This window comes from Microcaecilia unicolor, chromosome 2, assembly GCF_901765095.1.
Source record: "Microcaecilia unicolor chromosome 2, aMicUni1.1, whole genome shotgun sequence".
NCBI classification, from domain to species: Eukaryota; Metazoa; Chordata; class Amphibia; order Gymnophiona; family Siphonopidae; genus Microcaecilia; species Microcaecilia unicolor.
Genome location: NC_044032.1, coordinates 50,591,352 through 50,610,104, shown reverse-complemented (window position 1 = coordinate 50,610,104; position 18,753 = coordinate 50,591,352). Strand labels below are relative to the sequence as shown.

Here is an 18,753-nt window from a genome sequence, read left to right as displayed (position 1 = left end):
AGTTTCCGAGCTCCAGGCGCTCTCATGTCGAGAGCCTTTTCTGCAGTTCACTGAGGCAGGAGTGACTATTCGCACAGTGCCTTCCTTCCTGCCCAAGATTGTTTCTCGCTTCCATGTGAATCAGCAGCTCTGTCTCCCTTCCTTTCGTAGGGAGGACTACCCAGAGGAGTACTCCGCTCTTGAATATCTGGATGTGAGACGAGTCATCATCAGATACTTGGAAGTGACCAATGATTTCCGGAAATCGGATCATCTGTTTGTCCTGTTTGCAGGTCCTCGTAAGGGTCTGCAGGCTGCTAAGCCTACAGTGGCAAGATGGGTCAAGGAAGCCATTGCAGCGGCTTATGTGGCCGCGGGGAAGGTGCCGCCTATCCAGCTGAAGGCTCACTCCACGAGAGCTCAGGCGGCCTCGATGACAGAGGCCGGATCCGTCTCCTTGGTAGAGATATGCAAGGCGGCAACGGGGCTTCGGCTCATACATTCCCCAAGCATTACCGTTTGACTGTGGCTGCACGGGCGGAGGCCCGGTTTGGAGCTTCAGTGTTGAGGTCAGGGATTTCTATGTCCCGCCCTGGGTGAGTACTGCTTCGGTACATCCCACCAGTCTATGGATTGATCAGCTTGATGATATGGAAGGTAAAATTATGTATAATCATACCTGATAATTTTCTTTCCATTAATCATAGCTGATCAATCCATAGCCCCTCCCAGATATCTGTACTGTTTATATTCTGGTTGAATTTTAGGTTCAAGTTTAGCCTTCAGTTACTTCAGGAGGACTTCGTGTTCAAGTTCTTCTTTCACTTGGATTCTTCAAGAGTTGAGACGAGTTTGTGTTACAGTGAGCTGCTGCATTCCTCTCCCCTCCGTTTTACGGGGCTGGATTGAGACATAAATTCTGCCGGCACTCCCTCCCGCTTCGTGCGGCTGTAGGGCAGCTTTGTACCCCTCCCACTTCGGCGGTGTTAGGGTCAGTCAGCTCCTCCCGCGGTTGCAGGATAAGCCAGATCCCCCCGCATCGGCGGGTGTGGTGTCCCTCCCCCGCTCCGCGGGGATGAGCTGGACGGATTCCCCTCCCCCACTTGTGTGGGGATGAGCTGGGTTAATTCCCCTCCCCCGTTTCGGCGGTGGTGAGCTGGGCAGAGTGTCCCTTCGTGGGTGTAATTCTCTAAGTGCTGAGTCCTGCGGATGGAGCTTTGATATCGACATACTGAGGAGTTTCTGGCAGCACATGACCACATATAGGGAGGCAAAAGTTTGCTCTCTATCTCCACCTGCTGGTAGATGGACACAACCCACCAGTCTATGGATTGATCAGCTATGATTAATGGAAAGAAAATTATCAGGTATGATTATACATAATTTTACCTTTGAGCATATCAGTTGCAGGAATCAAGGGTGCTTTAGGAAAATTAAGAAACCTTAAATTATTCCTTCTCCCTTGATTATCAAGATACTCTAATTTCTTCACCAGAACTTCCCTGTCCTTAATCATCGTCCCTGTTAAGTTCTGCAGAGTTTTAATTTGTCCATATATTGCTTCAATTTTTTCTTCATTTTTTTAGAACTTTACAGGTCACAAAATCTTGAGACTGTTTTATAGAGGAAACTTCTTCTTTAATTGTATCTGTTACCTGGATTAGGGTATTATTCAGACCCTGAATAGCATCCCACAGGCTCTCCAGAGTTATCACTGCTGGTTTAACAGCTCCACAAGTTTCCATGTAAGTAATTCCCAGATTACTGGAAAAAAGAGGGCTATCCACCCTCTCGTTCCGTTTCGATGGCACTGCTGGAGTTGATACAACGGCAGGACCTCCTCCTGCTGCTCGGGGGCTTGACTCGTCGGTCAGCAACTCCTGCTGCGGTCCTGCCGCTAGTAAGTTACTTCCGGGTCGCGGGGGAGCAGTGAATGAAGGCGGGCTTAGAGAAGCCGCTTCTATGCTGCAGTCCGGCGAACGAAAGTCGGAACTATCCTGTGCGGGCATCTGCGACTCCAGCTTCTGAACTCCAAACCTTTACAATGTGAGCTGTCGGGGAACAGGATTTGCAGGGTTAGAGGAGGTCTGTATCACCGTTTTTCCCCATGTTGTACCTCGGGTAAGGATTGTTTCCCCGATAGTTCGAATGGAGATCAGGAGCTCACAAACTTATGTCCTCTCTGGATGCCATCTTGCCCCCTTGTTTTATATTTTTAAATAAATTGTCTATATAAATATTTTCTTTATTGCGATTTTGTATTACATTTTTCTTATTATCCACTGTGTTTGCTATTACATTAGTTTCTTTTGGAATTTTTATTTATAAATAAAAAATTAAAAAGACAACCTGTGGCTAGGAATTCTCACTTCTGGGAATTGCATATCCTTGGAGGAAACGGTTGCTTACCCTGTAACAGGTGTTCTCTGATGCTAATCATCATAAAACCCTAGCCTCTACTAGGAGTTAGCTTCTCCTGATAATAGCTTTAAATCAGTGACTCGTATGACAAATTCACTAAGGGGTGCTAAAAGGTGATCTGCACTTCCTTTAATGCATGGGTTTTCCATGTGCTCCGGCCAAACAACATTAGCACATCAGTAAAATGGCTGAGTTTTTTTTTTTCTTTCTTTTGAAATGCCACTTGCTAAGTTCCCCATTACCATGGTATCCCTTACACCACTGTGAGACCCCGGGCGAGAGTTATGGGGTGGCCATGTGAATAACTCAGCCAGACAAGGTATATAAATGTGAAAGTAAGTGTTTTTTTATTCACCTGAGCCCTGGGACCTGCTACCTCACAGGCCAGGAACTTCAAATGCAATAGTTTTTCTGGTTTAGTAACAGTCTTCAGTAGGCCTCTGACTAGCAGGCCAAGCAGTCAGACACAGTCATAAGTTCTCAGGTCTGAGAACTCCTTCAGCAAAGCTTGCAAAGTTCTCAAATCTGAGAACTCAGGTCTGGCTCCAGCCAGACCTCAGCAAAGCTTGCAAGTCTTAACAAAAAGCAAAGCTGGCTCACCTCAGCCAGTTCACAGCAGCTAGACGTACGCAGTAAAGGCATAGACTTGGTCTTTAGTTCTTCCTTCCCTGGCCCTTCTTGACCACAGCCTGGCCCTGTCTTTTAAACTCCTAGGTAGTGAATCCGCCCCTCCTGGCTCACTTCTCTCCCGGGACAGGACCAGCGCTCTTAAGGTGGCCCAGGCTAGTTAGAGTGGGTCTTTTCTTAAGGGTGAGGAGCAGTGTTCTATAAACCCCATCACAGCCACCTATTTAAGAGGCAGTAAGGGCTCCCGCACTAATTGGATAAAGAGCGGTAATGCGCCCGTGTTACCTGATTAACCCAGGCATGCCTAGTCTCCACCCATGGCCACACCTCCCGCACTGAAAAAAAAAATTCAGTGTGGGATTAGCATGCGCTAAGCAGCACACTACTGTGGAATGTCTTAGCGCATCCCACGGTAGTGTGTTTTTAGCGTGCAGTAAGCCCGTGTTAGGTCTACCATGCCTTAGTAAAAGGTCACCTTTGTCCTGCATATATATGTGTACAACTCTAAAAAGCTCTTAGAGATTTGTTTGCATTTCTGACCTGATCTCTGGTGGATAGTACTGAAATTCTGTTAGTGATAAATGTTAATAAGAAATATTCAGTGTTCCATTGTATTTAAAATCAGCTGTTTTAATGTTCAAGAAGCTGCTTAATGTTCAAGAAGCAAGAAGAAACTTTATTTAGAAAAACTGAAATTTAGTTGGACATTGAGAAGCTTCAACAAAGGAGAAAGTGCCTTGGTGTTATACTGCTATGGATTTACAGCCTGTCTCACTGACACAGACTACTCAATAATTACTGTGGATTCTTTTGGATTTGTATTAGGTAAATGAGACCTTTATTAGAGGTTCTAAAATCTACAGTGATTAAGATATATACAATGATTAAATCATCTAACTAAAAGAAAGCTATAAGACAGATACATATACATGTTATACATACAACATCACTGGTCAGGAATTTCAGGCCCTTATCTCATCAACCAGGAGGCCCGTTGCTGCGAAAGCCCGAAGTCTCTTTATGACCAGGAACAGTCTTTTCTGCGCGATGCGTCCACCCACAGATGAGCCTCAGAGCTCTGCTGCAACAAGCCCCCCTTTTTATTAAGCTAAAGCTTTTCAGATCCAAGGAAAATTACAGAATGCTTGAGTATATGTAAAAATCCATACTGTGGGAATGTGGTCACATGTTTCCCAGTCCAGGTGGCCAATCTGAACTCGAAAACAAATTCCATCTTTCCCTTCACATAACAAATTAATTAGAGCTGTGTCTTATCTTGTACATTCCAACTTGTTTTCACATAATCAGTTAAACAATCATTTTAAAGAGTTACTTCTAATCACAAATACAGACCCCGAGTGCACTTGTTGGTCAAGGCAGATAGAGTTGAAAAGCAATCTCTAAAATCCTTTTTATTACAAGTGTCCAGAAAACACAGCTTTTGTTTCTGTTTTCAGAGTTCCTCGGATGCTGCTTATATTGCCAGACATGTTGGCCTCCGTGTTGGAGTTCCTATCCCAGTGCCAGCCCTCACAGTTAATAGGCTCTGCGGCTCTGGTTTCCAGTCCATAATCACTGGATGTCAGGTACAGAAAGGTCTCTTTCAGTGGTGTTTGCTAATATGATATGCACAGACATGCATGTGGGACATGGAGCATAACTTTGAATAAAGCTTGGAGGGGGATATATTTTCTGTCATCGAGCAGGATATAATTGGGCACACAAGTTGGCAGTACAGAAACGCTCTCCCAGAGCGCAGGACTATATGTAGAGTTTTGAATATGTCACCATTCCCACCTGCAGCTGTCTCCTCTGTCCCTGAAGTTCCCCCTCCCGCTCTGCAAAAAGAATGCGAAAACCAACTGCCTCCCTATTTGATGTATTATTAAGGCTGATATTTAACGTAATTGGTTGCCACTATGCCTGGTGCTAAGCAAGGACTGGGAATATTTGTAGACCAGTTTTGGAAGGACATTTGATCTGCAACAGAGTGTGCCTGAAAGCTAAACTGTATTGTTTTGTTCTCAGATTATTAGACCTTAAGCCATTTTCCTACCAGTGTGTCCTTGTCATTCTGATTTAGAGAGTTTGCTGACCTTTCCTAGATTTATCTAATGTACTAATGAAAAATAAACTAACTCTTTTCCCTCACTGGCTGAGCTGCTAGGTACATAAGTATTGCTATACTGAGACAGATCAAAGGTCCATCAAGCCCAGCATTCTGTTTCTAGCAGTGGCCAATCCAGGTTACCAGTACTTTGCAAGATCCCAAAACAGTACATTTTATGCTGCTTAGCCTAGAAATAAGCGGTAGATTTTCCCCATGTCTATTTTAATAATGGCTCATGAACTTTTAGGAAGCTATCCAAACCTTTTTTTAAACCATGCTAAATTAACTGCTTTTACTACATTCTCTGACAGCGAATTCCAGAGTTTAATTACAAGTTAAGTGAAGAAATATTTTCTCCGATTCTTTTAAATTTACTACTTTGTAGCTTCATTGTGTGCCCCTTAGTCCTAGTATTTTTAGAAAGAGTAAACAAGCAATTCATGTCTACCCGTTCCACTCCACTCATTATTTTAAAGACCTCTATCATATCTTCCCACAGCCGTCTTTTATCCAAGCTGAAGGGCCCTAGCCGCTTCAGCCTTTCTTCATAGGGAAGTCATCCCATCCCCTTTATCACTTTCATCACCCTTCTCTGCTCCTTTTCTAATTCCATTATATATTTTTTGAGATGCAGTGACCAGAATTGCACACAGTATTTGAGGTGCAGTCGCACCATGGAGCTATAAAAAGACATTATAACGTCCTCATTTTTGTTTTCTATTCCTTTCCTAATAATACCTAACGTTCTATTTGCTTTGCTAGCCGCCTTCACTGGTGCACACTGAGCAGAGGGTTTCAATGTATTATCAACGATGACTCCTAGATTCCTTTCCTGGTCGGTGAATCCTAATGTGGATCCTACCTTGCCTCACGTAGCTATAATTCGGGTTCCTCTTTCCCACATGCATCACTTTGCACTTGCTCACATTTAAACGTCATCTGCCATTTGGATGCCCAGTTTCCCATTCTAATAAGGTTCTCTTGTAATTTTTCACAATCCTCTTGCAATTTAACAACTTTGAATAACTTTGTGTTGCCAGCAAATTTAATTACCTCACTAGTTACTCCCATCTCTAGATCATTTATGAATATGTTAAAAAGCAGAGGTCCTAGCACAGACACCTGGGAAACCCACTATCTACTCTTCTCCTTTAAGAATACTGACCATTTAACCCTACCCTCCATTTTCTATCTTTTAACCAGTTTTTAAGATAGAAAATGATCTTTTAACCAGTTTTTAATCCACAATAGAACATTACCTCCTATCCCATGAATCTCCAATTTCCTCTGGAGTCTTTTATAAGATACTTTGTGAAATGCCTTTTGAAAATCCAGATACACAATAACGACGGCTCACCTTTATCCACATGTTTGTTCACCCCTTCAAAGAAATTGAATAGATTGGTGAGGCAAGATTTCCCTTCACTAAATCCATGTTGGCTTTGTCTTATTAATCCATGCTGTTGAATATGCTGTTTAATTTTGTTCTTTATAATAGTCTCTACCATTTTGCCCAGCACTGACTTCAGGCTTACCGCTCTATAATTTTCCAGATCACCTCTGGAACCTTTTTAAAAAATCGGCGTTACGTTGGCCACCCTCCAATCTTCCGATACCATGCTTGATTTTAAAGATAAATTGTATATTACTAACAATAGTTCTGCAAGTTCAATTTCAATTCTATCAGTACTCTGTGATGAATACCGTCAGATCCAGGCTATTTGCTACTCTTCAGTTTGTCAAATTGCATCATTACATCCTCCAGGTACTAAAACTGTTTTCTGCTGATTAAATTCCCTCCTGCCCCATGGTCTAAATTTTATGTAGTCTTCTTGAAACTCATGAACAATTTAATATTTCAATTAGTTTTGCCACATTTGATTCTTACATCAGACCAAACGTATCAAAATGACTTTTATTGAATGCAATAAGTGTGCATTAATCCTAAAACAGACCATTTAGAGGCTCAGCAGTTGCCCTCAGTCTCCAGTCTTTGCAATGAAAAAGAAATTGAATCAGCTCAGAGGAGCTTGTCTTAATTAATGAAAACCTCCCCACCAGTAACAATTCTGATATTTTATCACCACACCCACAGAGGTAAAACAACAGTAGACTATGGTAGATTATGGTTACAATATGCCTTTGCTGCATTGGAAAATTGTTCTAGTCCTGATATGGAATTGGTGCCAGAGGTGATGAAAAATATTCAGCACACACAAAATCCCCAAGACACTGGTGAAACAATGAGATGCAAGAAGTGGTACTGCTTGGAAATCCCGATGTAAGAAGTGTTTGCTTGGGAACACAGTCCAAAGGTTACAAAAAGATGAAATGTCTTTCAGGATCCCCAGCCAGCAGATATAGAAACCAAATACTAAGAGGTTGTTTTACTAACCTGCGTTAAGTAACTGGTGTGTGTTTTACTGCGTGGTAGATGTTATTGATGATTTGTGCTAATGTCTACTGTGCATCAAAACAAGCAGTGCAGGAGCACACCCATACTAGCTGCTTAATGCAAATAGGGGCATGATGTGTCATGGGCGGGTCAAGAGGTGTGGCCAACAGTTACAGTGCAAGTGTGATGTTACGATCACTAAGGTGGTGGTAAATGCAGTCGCACTACTGGAAGTCGAGCAGCTATGATCCCAACCCCACTCCGATCCCCCTCCCTTGCTCCGATCCCTCCAGTCTTTCCAATCTTCCATCTCCCCCCCCCCCCCCCCCCCCCCACAAATCTAAGCTTCCTCTTTGTTCAGAGCCCCCATTCCCCTTCCGGACCTACCCAGAGGTGTAAACCCTGGTGATCTAGTGTCAAGGCGTGAAAGAAGTCCCTTTCCAGTTCCACCATGTCTGGCTCTGGGTTTCTGGGTTCAAAATGGCATCGACAGTTCCTTCAAGGAAGAGGGGGTGGAAGAGAAGGTTCAAAGTAACACATTCCTCCCTTCACTATCCTACCTGTGCACTTGCTTCAGACATCCCCTCCCCCACCCCGCATACCTGGTATGCACCCAGCAACCTATCCAGGGTCTCTTAATACATACAATTAGCAAAAAGTACAAAAAATATTCTTTTGTTTTTGACAAAGTGTAGAGTTTTTTTGCAGAATGTTGAAATTTTGTGTACGGAATTCACCCAGGATTATTGTACTGTGCCTTCCTTCCTGCCTAAAGTGGTTTCAGCGTTTCACCTACTTGGATGTGATCTTGTGATCCAGAGTTATGTCCAAACCCCAGTGACCTTATTGACAAGTGGCCTGGATCTGAGTTTCCTGCATGCAAGTGGAGTGTTCTGTTTAGGCTCGGACTGTTAAATCTATTACATTTATTAATTGTACCCATGTCCCTCTTACTTACAGGAAATCTGCCTTAAAGAATCAGAGGTGGTTCTGTGTGGAGGAACAGAGAGCATGAGCCAGTCTCCATATACTCTCAGAAATGTTAGATTTGGAACTAAATTTGGAGTGGATCTCAAGGTTTGCTGATTTTATTTTTGATTCTGCCTTGTGTAATTTAGGAAATACATCTCTTGAACATAGTAGATGATGGCAGATAAAGATTTAAAAAAATGATCCATCTAGTCTGTGCAGTAAGGTATGTGTGTTTTTAAAAATTATTTATAGATTTTTTTTCAAAAATACATACACAATTTACATCCTGTTCAAACATGATCTAAATGAAATCACCAACGAGATCAACCAAAGCCTCCAAACAATGCATTCCAACTAAAACTTAACGCAGAAAAAACACAATGTCTTGTACTCACCTCACGACATAACACAAAAAATTTCTCCACCATAATCACACCATACTGTTCTCTTCCTGTCTCACAAAACTTGAAAGTTCTTGGAGTCACCATTGATCGAAACCTCACTCTTGATGCCCACGTGAAAAACACGACGAAAAAGATGTCCTACTCCATGTGGAAACTCAAAAGAGTAAAACAGTTCTTCCCGAGATACATCTTCCGTACACTGGTACAGTCAATGGTAATAAGTCATCTGGACTACTGCAATGCACTGTATGCTGGCTGTAAAGAACAGACTATCAGAAAACTCCAAACTGCCCAGAATACTGCCGCCAGACTCATATTTGGAAAAACTAAATATGAAAGTGCAAAACCCTTAAGAGAGAAACTTCACTGGCTCCCACTTAAGGAATGCATTGCATTCAAGATCTGCACGATTGTACACAAAATCATTCACACAGACGCCCCAATCTACATGCTAAACCTCGTGGACCTACCTCCCAGAAACGCCACAAGATCATCCCGCAGATTTCTCAACCTGCACTTCCCCAGCTGTAAAGGACTAAAATACAAGCTGGTGCATGCCACTACCTTTTCTTACATGAGCACGCAGTTATGGAATGCACTACCTACAGACCTGAAAACAATCGACGAAACAACTACCTTTCCCAAATCTCTGAAGACATATTTCTTCAACAAAGCCTACAATGAGAACTGATAGCCTCACTAATCCACCTCACCAACCCACTCAGTTCTGAAACCCCACCTTCTATAATTACCCTAAGCACTCCCTTCCTTCTTCTTTCTTCTGTTACTTAATCTCTGCACAATACTAACTGTATCTGATACCCTGGAATGACAATGTTAACAAAACTATGTAAGCCACATTGAGCCTGCAAATAGGTGGAAAAATGTGGGATACAAATGCAATAAATAAAATAAATAAAAAAATAAATACAAGCAATTATACTTGATACAAAAAAACAGGGTATTACCAACTCCAAAAAATGATCACAACACTAAACTCCTTAGTCTCCAGTAAACGGAGGACCCGAGAAAATTGAGAGGAATTATATCAAAGAAAAGAGATCTTAAACTCTTAAAGAACACAGACCTTCACGGAGTGGAGTCAAGATGGCCTCACATTCCTGTGTGTAGCGGAGTTATGTCTGCTGGCTTTATTCTTATTCCTCTGCACCATGCCACACACCAAAAGGAAGGGGGGCGATTAAATCTGCAACCTCCGTGGGTCATATCTCGACCCCCACGCAGAAGACAATTGAGCAATATGTGCCCAGGACCTCTCGGAGGGTAACGGGCTGGTGAGCCTGCTGGCCTTGGAAAGCCTGGGCCTGGGCTATTCTTCCCCCCCCCCCCCCCCCCCTCCAGTCTGCAAAACATCTCCTTGCCCGATGAGTGTGAAGGAAGGGGCACCGGAATTGCACGGTGTGGAAGTCACGGTGTCCTGGGGGAGTAGGCCCAACCTTCTACAGGACTTGTCAGATATCTCGGGAGCCATGTATAAATTCAGCCCCAGGGGAGGGCGCTGGAAGGCGTTTGGCGGGTTTTACCTAAGTTGGAGGCAGTGATGACAAAAACTGAAACTGATATTTTTATTTCTTGTGAGTAAAATTGATTTAATATTTACAAACATGGAGATGTTAAAGAGGAGTTTACTGGAGTAGATTTCAACAAATTAACGCCCATGTTTACTAAGCGGCGCTATGGGCGTGTTAGTGTTTTTAACGCACGTAAATGGTTTACACGCGTTAAACGCTAACATGCCCATAGAAATGTATAGACGCGTTAGCATTTAATGCACCTTAAATTTACAGGCGTGTTAAAAATGCTAACGCACCTTAGTAAACATACCCCTAAGAGATTTACAGGATAATGAAAAAGTGACTGTTGCTCTAGATAAAGACAAGTTAGTGATACACAGGAAAATAGAGTAATTGGAAAATTGTAACAGGAGGTTAAATCTCCATCTGTTAAACTTCCATAAACTGTGTAGTATGGCAGGATATATTTAAGAAATATTTTGTTGATGTTTTGCAATGTTCCTCGGACCATATTTGTCCTGTAAAAAAATTTCTTTTTACCTGTTTCCTGTAATAAGATTGAAAGCAATACCTCTCAGGATATGGTTCAAAGGGAAGAATGGTTGCAGAATAATGTGTGGATTTGAACAATTTAACAGCTTTTTTTTTTTTTTTGAGAACTCCACTCTTGAGCTTCTGGAAGGATCTTCCCTCCTTGTCATGTTTGTGTTTGAGCAGGATTTGAATTCCCTTCTTTGTTTGTATTTTAGAAGATCTCCGGAATTGTTTTTTTTGACAGGTAATAAAAAACCAAAATATAGCATAGAAAATAAGATACCTTCGAAAGTTAATAAAAAAATGTATTAAGTTAGTCCAATAAAAAGGTAACACCCTTTCTTCAGATCCGAAATAAGCAAATGTTCACAAATATCAGGATATAGAAGTGACTCACAAAAGCGTTCCAAAGACAGTCTCACAGGAAGAAGCTGGAATAGGTTAGGTGAGAAATAAGGAGAGCTGGGTGGGTGAAAGACAGAAGTAGATGGATGGCTGATAAGAGTGACAAAGCAATATAATTTTATGGTTTATAGTGGGCTAGAAAGTCCAGATCAATAAGTCCTGTCTGGTGCGTGTCAAAATATTTCATCATTTTGACTTCAGAGGTCTTGCATTCCTGGGTCGTCTTAAAAATTCCTTTTATTATTCTTACCACAAGATCATTGATGCAATGTTCTGGTTTTGTAAAGTGCTGTCCCACAGAGGTGGCATCCTTGTTGGCATTGGAAGTTTAATATTGTGTCTATGTAAATTGAGCCATGTCTTTAGCATCTGGCTTGGATGTAGCGTTCTGGTTTTGTAAAGTGCTATGTATCTTCAAGCTCCCCTTCAAGAGAAATCTGAGCTGCCTACTCTTGTATCTGTGTCTGTCATGCTGATTCAGTAGCCCTCTGCATCGCAGTGTCGGGCATCAACTTTCCTCGCACTAGTGGGAGAACTCGTACAGCTGGTTAATGGGCTGGAGGACTTAGTGACACATCTTTCTCTGAGCTCTGGAGTCCTCTCCCTCCTGATTCTACAGCAAGGAAACCTCCAGCTGCCACAGAAGATACCATCAGTACTGTATATCAAAACATCGAAGTTTGGGTAGAGGCTTGGGTATTCAGTAAGCACTGCTTAGTTTTTCTTTATTTTACTTATGCATTCTTGTATCCCACTATTATCCAAAAACAATTTACATTTTGGTGGAGTTACAGTAGTGTTGTGCAATGTGGAGAGGGCATCTATAGTTCGTGTGGTTATTCATAGAGTTTTTGAAGAGATAGATTTGAAGAGGAAAGGATAGTAGTAGCTTTTATGTTCAATTGTAGAGTTTTGGTGATATTTATTCATATAGTTTTTGAAGAGGTAGATTTGAAAGGAAGGTGACAATATCTTTATGATTAGCTGTGGAATTTTTTTAAGAGGTAGGTTTTCATTTCTTTTCTGAATTTGAGGAGATTTGTGATGCTTCTTATGGTTTTTGGTATTGAGCTCCACCATTTGGAACCCAGGTAGCTAAATCCTGCTGTGTAGATAGTTTTGTAGATGGTGTGTTTCCAGTTGGGTAGATGTAGGAGTAGGTAGTTTCTGTTTACTGTTCTGGCATTTCTTGAGGATAGGTCAGTCATGTTAAGCATATATTCGGGTGCCATTCTGAATAGTACTACTACTACTTAACATTTCTAGAGCACTAGTAGGGTTACGCAGCGCTGTACAGTTTAACAAAGGACAGGCCCTGCTCACAGGAGCTTACAATCTAAAGGAAGAAATGTCAGGTTGGGGCAGTCTAGATTTCCTGAATAGAGATAAAGTGGTTAGGTGCCGAAGGCGACATTGAAGGGGTGAGCTTTGAGTAAGGATTTGAAGATGGGCAGGGAGCACCTTGAAGATTAGGGTGCTCACTTTGAAAAATATTCTTACCTTGACTGGTAGCCAATGTAGTGTTAAAATCAGTGGGGTTGCTCTTTCGTATTTCGATTTCTTGAAAATCAGTGTTCCTGCCTTAGTTTGGACTGTTTGCAGTGATTTTAGTGTGTGTTCCTTGCACCCTACGTATGCTGCATTGCAGTAGTCTAGTTTTGATAGTATCATTGATTGGATCAGTATTCAGAAAGATTGTCTAGGGAAATAGTCTTTTATTTTTCTCAGCTTCCATAATGTTCTGAAGCATTTTGATGTTACTGCTGATGTTTGTAGAGAATGATTCCTGCTATTTTAAGTTGTGTTTCCATGTGGTATATTTGTTGATTGATTTAGAATTTTTGGTAGGATGTGGGGTTGTGTGGGCTGGCACTAGGAATTTGGTTTTGTCTCTGTTCAGTTTGAGGTTGATAGTTGTTGCCCATTCTTCCAAGAAGTCCAATTTTTTTTTAAGTTTTATCCTGTATGTTTGTGATATTGTTTTGTAAAGGTATGAAGATAGTGATGTCATCTGCATATATAAATGGGTTGAAACCCATTAATTCCAGTTTTTTTTCTGAGTGGCGCCATCATTACATTAAGCAGTATTGGTGATCCCTGTGGTATTCTGCACCTGGAGATCCATGAGGTTGATGTTTGGTTGAACATCTTTACAATGTAGGATCTGATCTTTAGGAAGCTGTTGAACCATGTTACCACTGCACCGCTGATTTTCTATGTTGTCGAGCAGTGTCATTAGTGTAGTGTGGTCTGCTAGATCGAACACACTTGACATGTTGAATTGTAGTAGTAATACATTTTGTCCTTAGCATATTTTGCTTCTGAATTTCGTTATCAGGGTGGTTATGACTGTTTCAGTTGTGTGTTGTGGTCTGATTGGAATTTATGAAGAATTGAGAATTTTGTCAAGTATTCCATTAGTTGCTGTGTTACTAGACTTTCTATCATTTTGTTCAGTAGTGCTATTGAGGCTACTGGTCTGTAATTTGTGATATCGCTGATCTTGTTGGTAGTGTTTTTGGGGATAGGTGTGAGTACTATGTCGCCTTTGTCTGTTGGAAATTGATCTCTTTCAAACATGTATGTGATGTGTTTGGTGAGGTACTCGATGAACCAGTCTGGTGGGTTTTTCATCATGTAGTTGGGGAATTTGTCAAGTAGGCAGTACACACGCACATATTTTGTCAATATTGTCTTTACTGTGTCTAGTTGGGGTGGTTTGAACGTGGTCCATATTCTGTCAGCTGCAGTGTGGTGTTGTGTGTTGGATTCCCGTCTTCTGAAGTACTTGACCTGGAAGGTCTTGTTTTTGATGGCCGTTACTTCAACTTGCAGAGTTGGTCAGCTTCAGCCCCTACTAGCGGATCTGCCTTAAGATTAGATTTCATCGTAACAGAGTAACCCCAAGTTCCTACCTAAGTTTGTTGGAATTCCATATGAATCACTATCTTTCTTCCAACGTTCTTTCCCAAGCCTCATGCCTATCCTTGCGTAAGCGCACTGCACACCTTGGACTTTGTCTTCAAGCGAGCATTGGCCTTTTATCTGGCGAGGACTCAGGCCTACAGACAGTCCACCCAGCTTTTTGTTTCTTTTGATTTGCCCCAACACGATGGGAAACACCATCGAGAGCACATGATTTCCAGTTGACTGGCAGATTGCATTTCTTTCACTGATGCTCAGGCTGGACTGATTATGTCAAAGCTCATAATGTCAGAGCCATGGTGGCGTTGGTAGCCCACTTGAAGTCAGCTTCAATACAAAAGATTTGCACGGCTGCTACATGGTCTTCGGTTCACATCTCACTATTGCCTTGAGCAAGATACCTGATGCTACAGTTGGTTTGCACAGATAGGTCTGCATAATTTATTTGGAGTCTAAACTCCAACTCCACCCTCCTAGGCCCATTTTATTCTGTTCCAGGCTGCACTCACACCAGTTGTGTATAGTCCCAGGTTTATTTGCGGTAGAACTCGCTGTTGCGAGTTCCTATTGTTTTCTGTGAGCCTGGTAGCTAGGGATTCCCACATGTAAGAATTAATTGGCTTGTTTGTCCTTGGTGAAAGCGAAGATACTTACCTGTAGCAGATATTCTCCAAGGACAGCAGACCATATATTTTCACATACCCTCCCACCTCCCCAAGGAATCATATTGTATAGCTTTTTGACTATACTGATGGTCCCGTGCTCTTGCAGTGCGTGGGAAGGCTCACATGCATGCATAATGTGTGTACTGCCACGAGACCTTGGACATATTACGCTATAAAAGTGATCTGCACTGAGCACCATGGATGATATCACCCACATGTGACAATATATGGTCTGCTGTCCTCAGAAAATACCTGCTACAGGTAAGTATTTTTCTCCGAGGACAAGCAGGCTCCTATATTCTCACAAGTGGGTGATGCTATTCCATGTTGCCCGGTCCTGCAATTTGCGAAAGCTAAAAGGAGAACTTTGTGGAGAGTGAGCCGTCTCCTCATTTGTCCAGTCTAAAAGCATTTTTTTGTGCCTTCCAGCTGTATTTTTTTTTCGTTTTCTTTGTGACAGCTCTTATAGGACCTTTTTAATACTTTCCTTTATTTTCTTTAATTCGTTTTGCCAGGTTTTAAATTTCCTTTTTTTTTTTTCATGTCATCAGTCCGTTTTTAGGCCCTGACTTTGACCGGGGTCTTTTTCTCACCGTGCCTTGCCCCTTTTTTCAAGCAGCATCGAGTTATTTGATTTAGCCAGCAAAGTTTTCCCATCCATGTCCACAGAGACTCCCAGTGGTTTCAAGCACTGTACCTGGTGCAATCGGACTATCTTGGGAAAGGACACCCATTCTGCTGTGTTCTTTGTCTTTGCATGAAGAAGAGGACCCAGGTTTCCCGAGAGGCACAATGAGAGAGAATTTCTGGAGCCAAGTCCGGTTCTTGACATCGTCATTGGCATTGATGTCGAGCATCACACCGGCATTGGGTGCATCAGTAAGCATGGCTGCTTCTAGACCCTTAGATGCTGGGAGCAGTGAGACTGAGTGGGTCCTCCACCTGTCTCGAGGCCTCCTGCTGTGCAGCCCTCCCAGAACTATCCATCGTCGGACCCGGCCCCTAGGCGATGTGAGAATTCAACGTCCTCATCGGCACCAAGGAGCCTTGGTGACATATTTCGGGTGAAGGGCAAGAAGCATCGTTATCAGTTACCATCAATACATGGTGCCAAGAGCTCCGGGGCATCAAAGAATTCGGCACCCGAGAAGCGTCGGTGCCAGGAAGATCGCTCCCCCTCAATACAAGAGGTGCCGATGCGCCTGTCTCCAAGCAGCTGATATCCCACTCCCGCATCAACCTTAGTTGTTCTGCAACCTGTGCCTCAACCAGCACCCCAGCTTTTCATGGTGTCGGCCCTCAATGAGCACATCCGGGACTTGCTCCCAGAACTGCTGAATAGCCTTATGAAATGATGTGCATTGGTGTTGGGAGTGCTTGCGTCTGCTCTACATCCTGTTGCGGCCACGCCTGGCCCTCAGCTTGCAGTATGGCCTCTGATGCCACTTGTGGCCTCGGTGTTGACTGCCACCCAAGCCCCCCCACCCCCCGATGTCGGTGGGGGAAGCTTTTCCTGTGTCGAGGCAGGTGTCGACTTCTCAACGCCGCTCTCAAAGACATGGTTCCTTGGCATTGAGGCAGGTTCAGTCTCGTAGGGAGATATTGTGCGACACTGAAGAAGAGTGCGCATGGGATTCAGAGGAGGATCCCAGATACTTTTCCTCAAATGAGTCTTATGAGATTCCTTCTGAACCCCTCCCCTCCATCAGAAAGGAGACGGTCTACCCAGGAGAGCCTTTCATTTCCATCTTTTGTAAAGGAAATAGCTGAGGCCATTGCATTTTCTTTGGAAGTGGAAGATGAGCCCAGGGCCAAGATGTTTGAGATCCTGGACTACACATCTCCTCCTAAGGAGGCTGTCACTGCACCTCTCCACAAGGTACTCGAGGAAGTCCTCGTCAGGAACTGGGAGTCCCCTCTGTCGGTTCATGTCATGCCCAAGAACATTGGCACCTAGTATCGGATCCACGGTATATCTGGTTTTGATAGGCCTTAGTTGCCTCACAATTCCATGGTGGTGGTGTCCGCTCTCAAGAGAGCCGGGAGAACTAAGAGACTATGCCTAGGTGCCCCCAGACTGAAAAGCTAGAACCTTGGATTCTTTTGGAAGGAAGATGTACCAGGCTTCAATGCTCGTATCCCATGTACAGTCCTACCAGCTCTTCACGAGCATCTACTTGTGAAACTTGGTGCGACAGTTGTTGAACTTGGTGGATGCGCTCCCTCCGGAGCACGCCAAGCCTTTTCACCACTTGCAGCAGAAGGCGTTTTGAAAGTTCTTGGCCAGGGGCACTTACAACACTTTTTTGATGTGGCATCCAAGATATCTGCTCAAAGTATAGCAATGCGCAGACTCTTATGGCTGCATGTCTCTGATTTGGAACACTCTGTTCAGCAGCGGTTGGTGATATCCCTTGCCGAGTGGATAACCTGTTTGGAGAGAAGGTTGAGGAGGTCGCTGACCAAATCAAGAAGCATAACGATACAATCTTTTTTCTCTCCCGCCGGGTGCCTTCTGCATCCACCTCCTCAGCTAGGAGGGTTTTTGGCAAGTCAAGCAGCGGTTCCTATTACTATTCTAGGCATAGGTACACTCCGACTCACCATCCTACTCAGGCTCAGCCCCAGCAAGCTCGTTCACGTCAACAGCATGCGCCTAAGGCTCCTGCTGCTCCCCAGTCAAAACAAGGGACAAACTTTTGACTGGCTCCAGCAGAGCATAGCCACAGTAAAAGTGTCCTTCCCAGACGACTTGCCAGTCAGCAGAAGGCTCAAATCTTTTCACTAAAGGTGGCCTCTTATAACCTCTAACAGGTGGGTTCTTCAAATAATTCGTCTCGGATACGTTTCCCAGACTCTGCAGAGGAGACGCTTCCGGGTTAGAAGCAGGAGGCAGCGTGTTTGAATCGCGACGCTACCGCTGCTGTTGAGAGTGAGACAGAGGGAGGAGGTAGATTGTGGCGGCGGTAGGCAGCGTCTGGGAAGCGCTGCCGTCAGAGAGAAGGAGGCAGATGCAGGATCAGCGCTGCCTGCTCCCTCCGCTCCGCTGCTGGGTGGGCCTGAACCCAAACTGGGTGGGCCTAGGCCCATCCAGGCCCACCCGTGGCTACGCCCCTGTTCCAAAAGCTGCTGAAAACTTACCTCTTCAAACAAGCTTACCCTAACAACCCAACTTAATTATTGAACTCAATTCCTCACCATCAGCACTACCTACACTCCAATCCTCTCCCTCACATCTCTTCATATTGTTCTACTCTTTATAACTTGAACATCTCTTGATACTTGGTGCCATCTATGTTAATCCTTGTACCATACTTGTGTAACCTCTGTGATACTTTATAACACAATTTGCAAGCCGCACTGAACTTGCTATTGGGCGGGGAACAGCGGGGTATAAATGCTATAAAATAAATAAATAAATGTGTTACCATGTCTCGACGATTGACTGGTAAAGAGCACCTCAGAGGACGATGCTTGGGAGTCCATGCGGATGAGTAATCGGGTGCTCGAGCTATTAGGGTTCATTTTAAACTACCCCAAGTCCCATCTCCACCCTGTCGAACAATTGGAGTTCATAGGAACCCTGCTTGACACACAGAGGGTTCGAGCCTACCTCCCGGAAGCGGAAGTGGACAATCTTGTCTCACTTGCGTCCAAGGTTCATGCCTCTCAGCAGGTCACAGCTCGGCAGATGTTGAGATGGTTGGGCCACCCGGGTTCTTGGGCCACACATCTTCACATCATCAGCTCAATGGACCCTGGCTTCTCAGTGCCATCAATC

General features: G+C 43.6%; 1 protein-coding gene across 1 annotated transcript in view; it reads left to right on the top strand.

Annotated features, from left to right (window-relative positions):
• Positions 1–18,753, top strand: part of LOC115462877 (3-ketoacyl-CoA thiolase, mitochondrial-like) — a 97,110-nt gene that overhangs the window by 20,495 nt on the left and 57,862 nt on the right. Inside the window, exons 3-4 of the mRNA XM_030192937.1 lie at positions 4,485–4,613; positions 8,493–8,609. Coding sequence (XP_030048797.1) covers positions 4,485–4,613; positions 8,493–8,609 — 246 coding nt within the window. The remainder of the gene's footprint in view (positions 1–4,484; positions 4,614–8,492; positions 8,610–18,753) is intronic.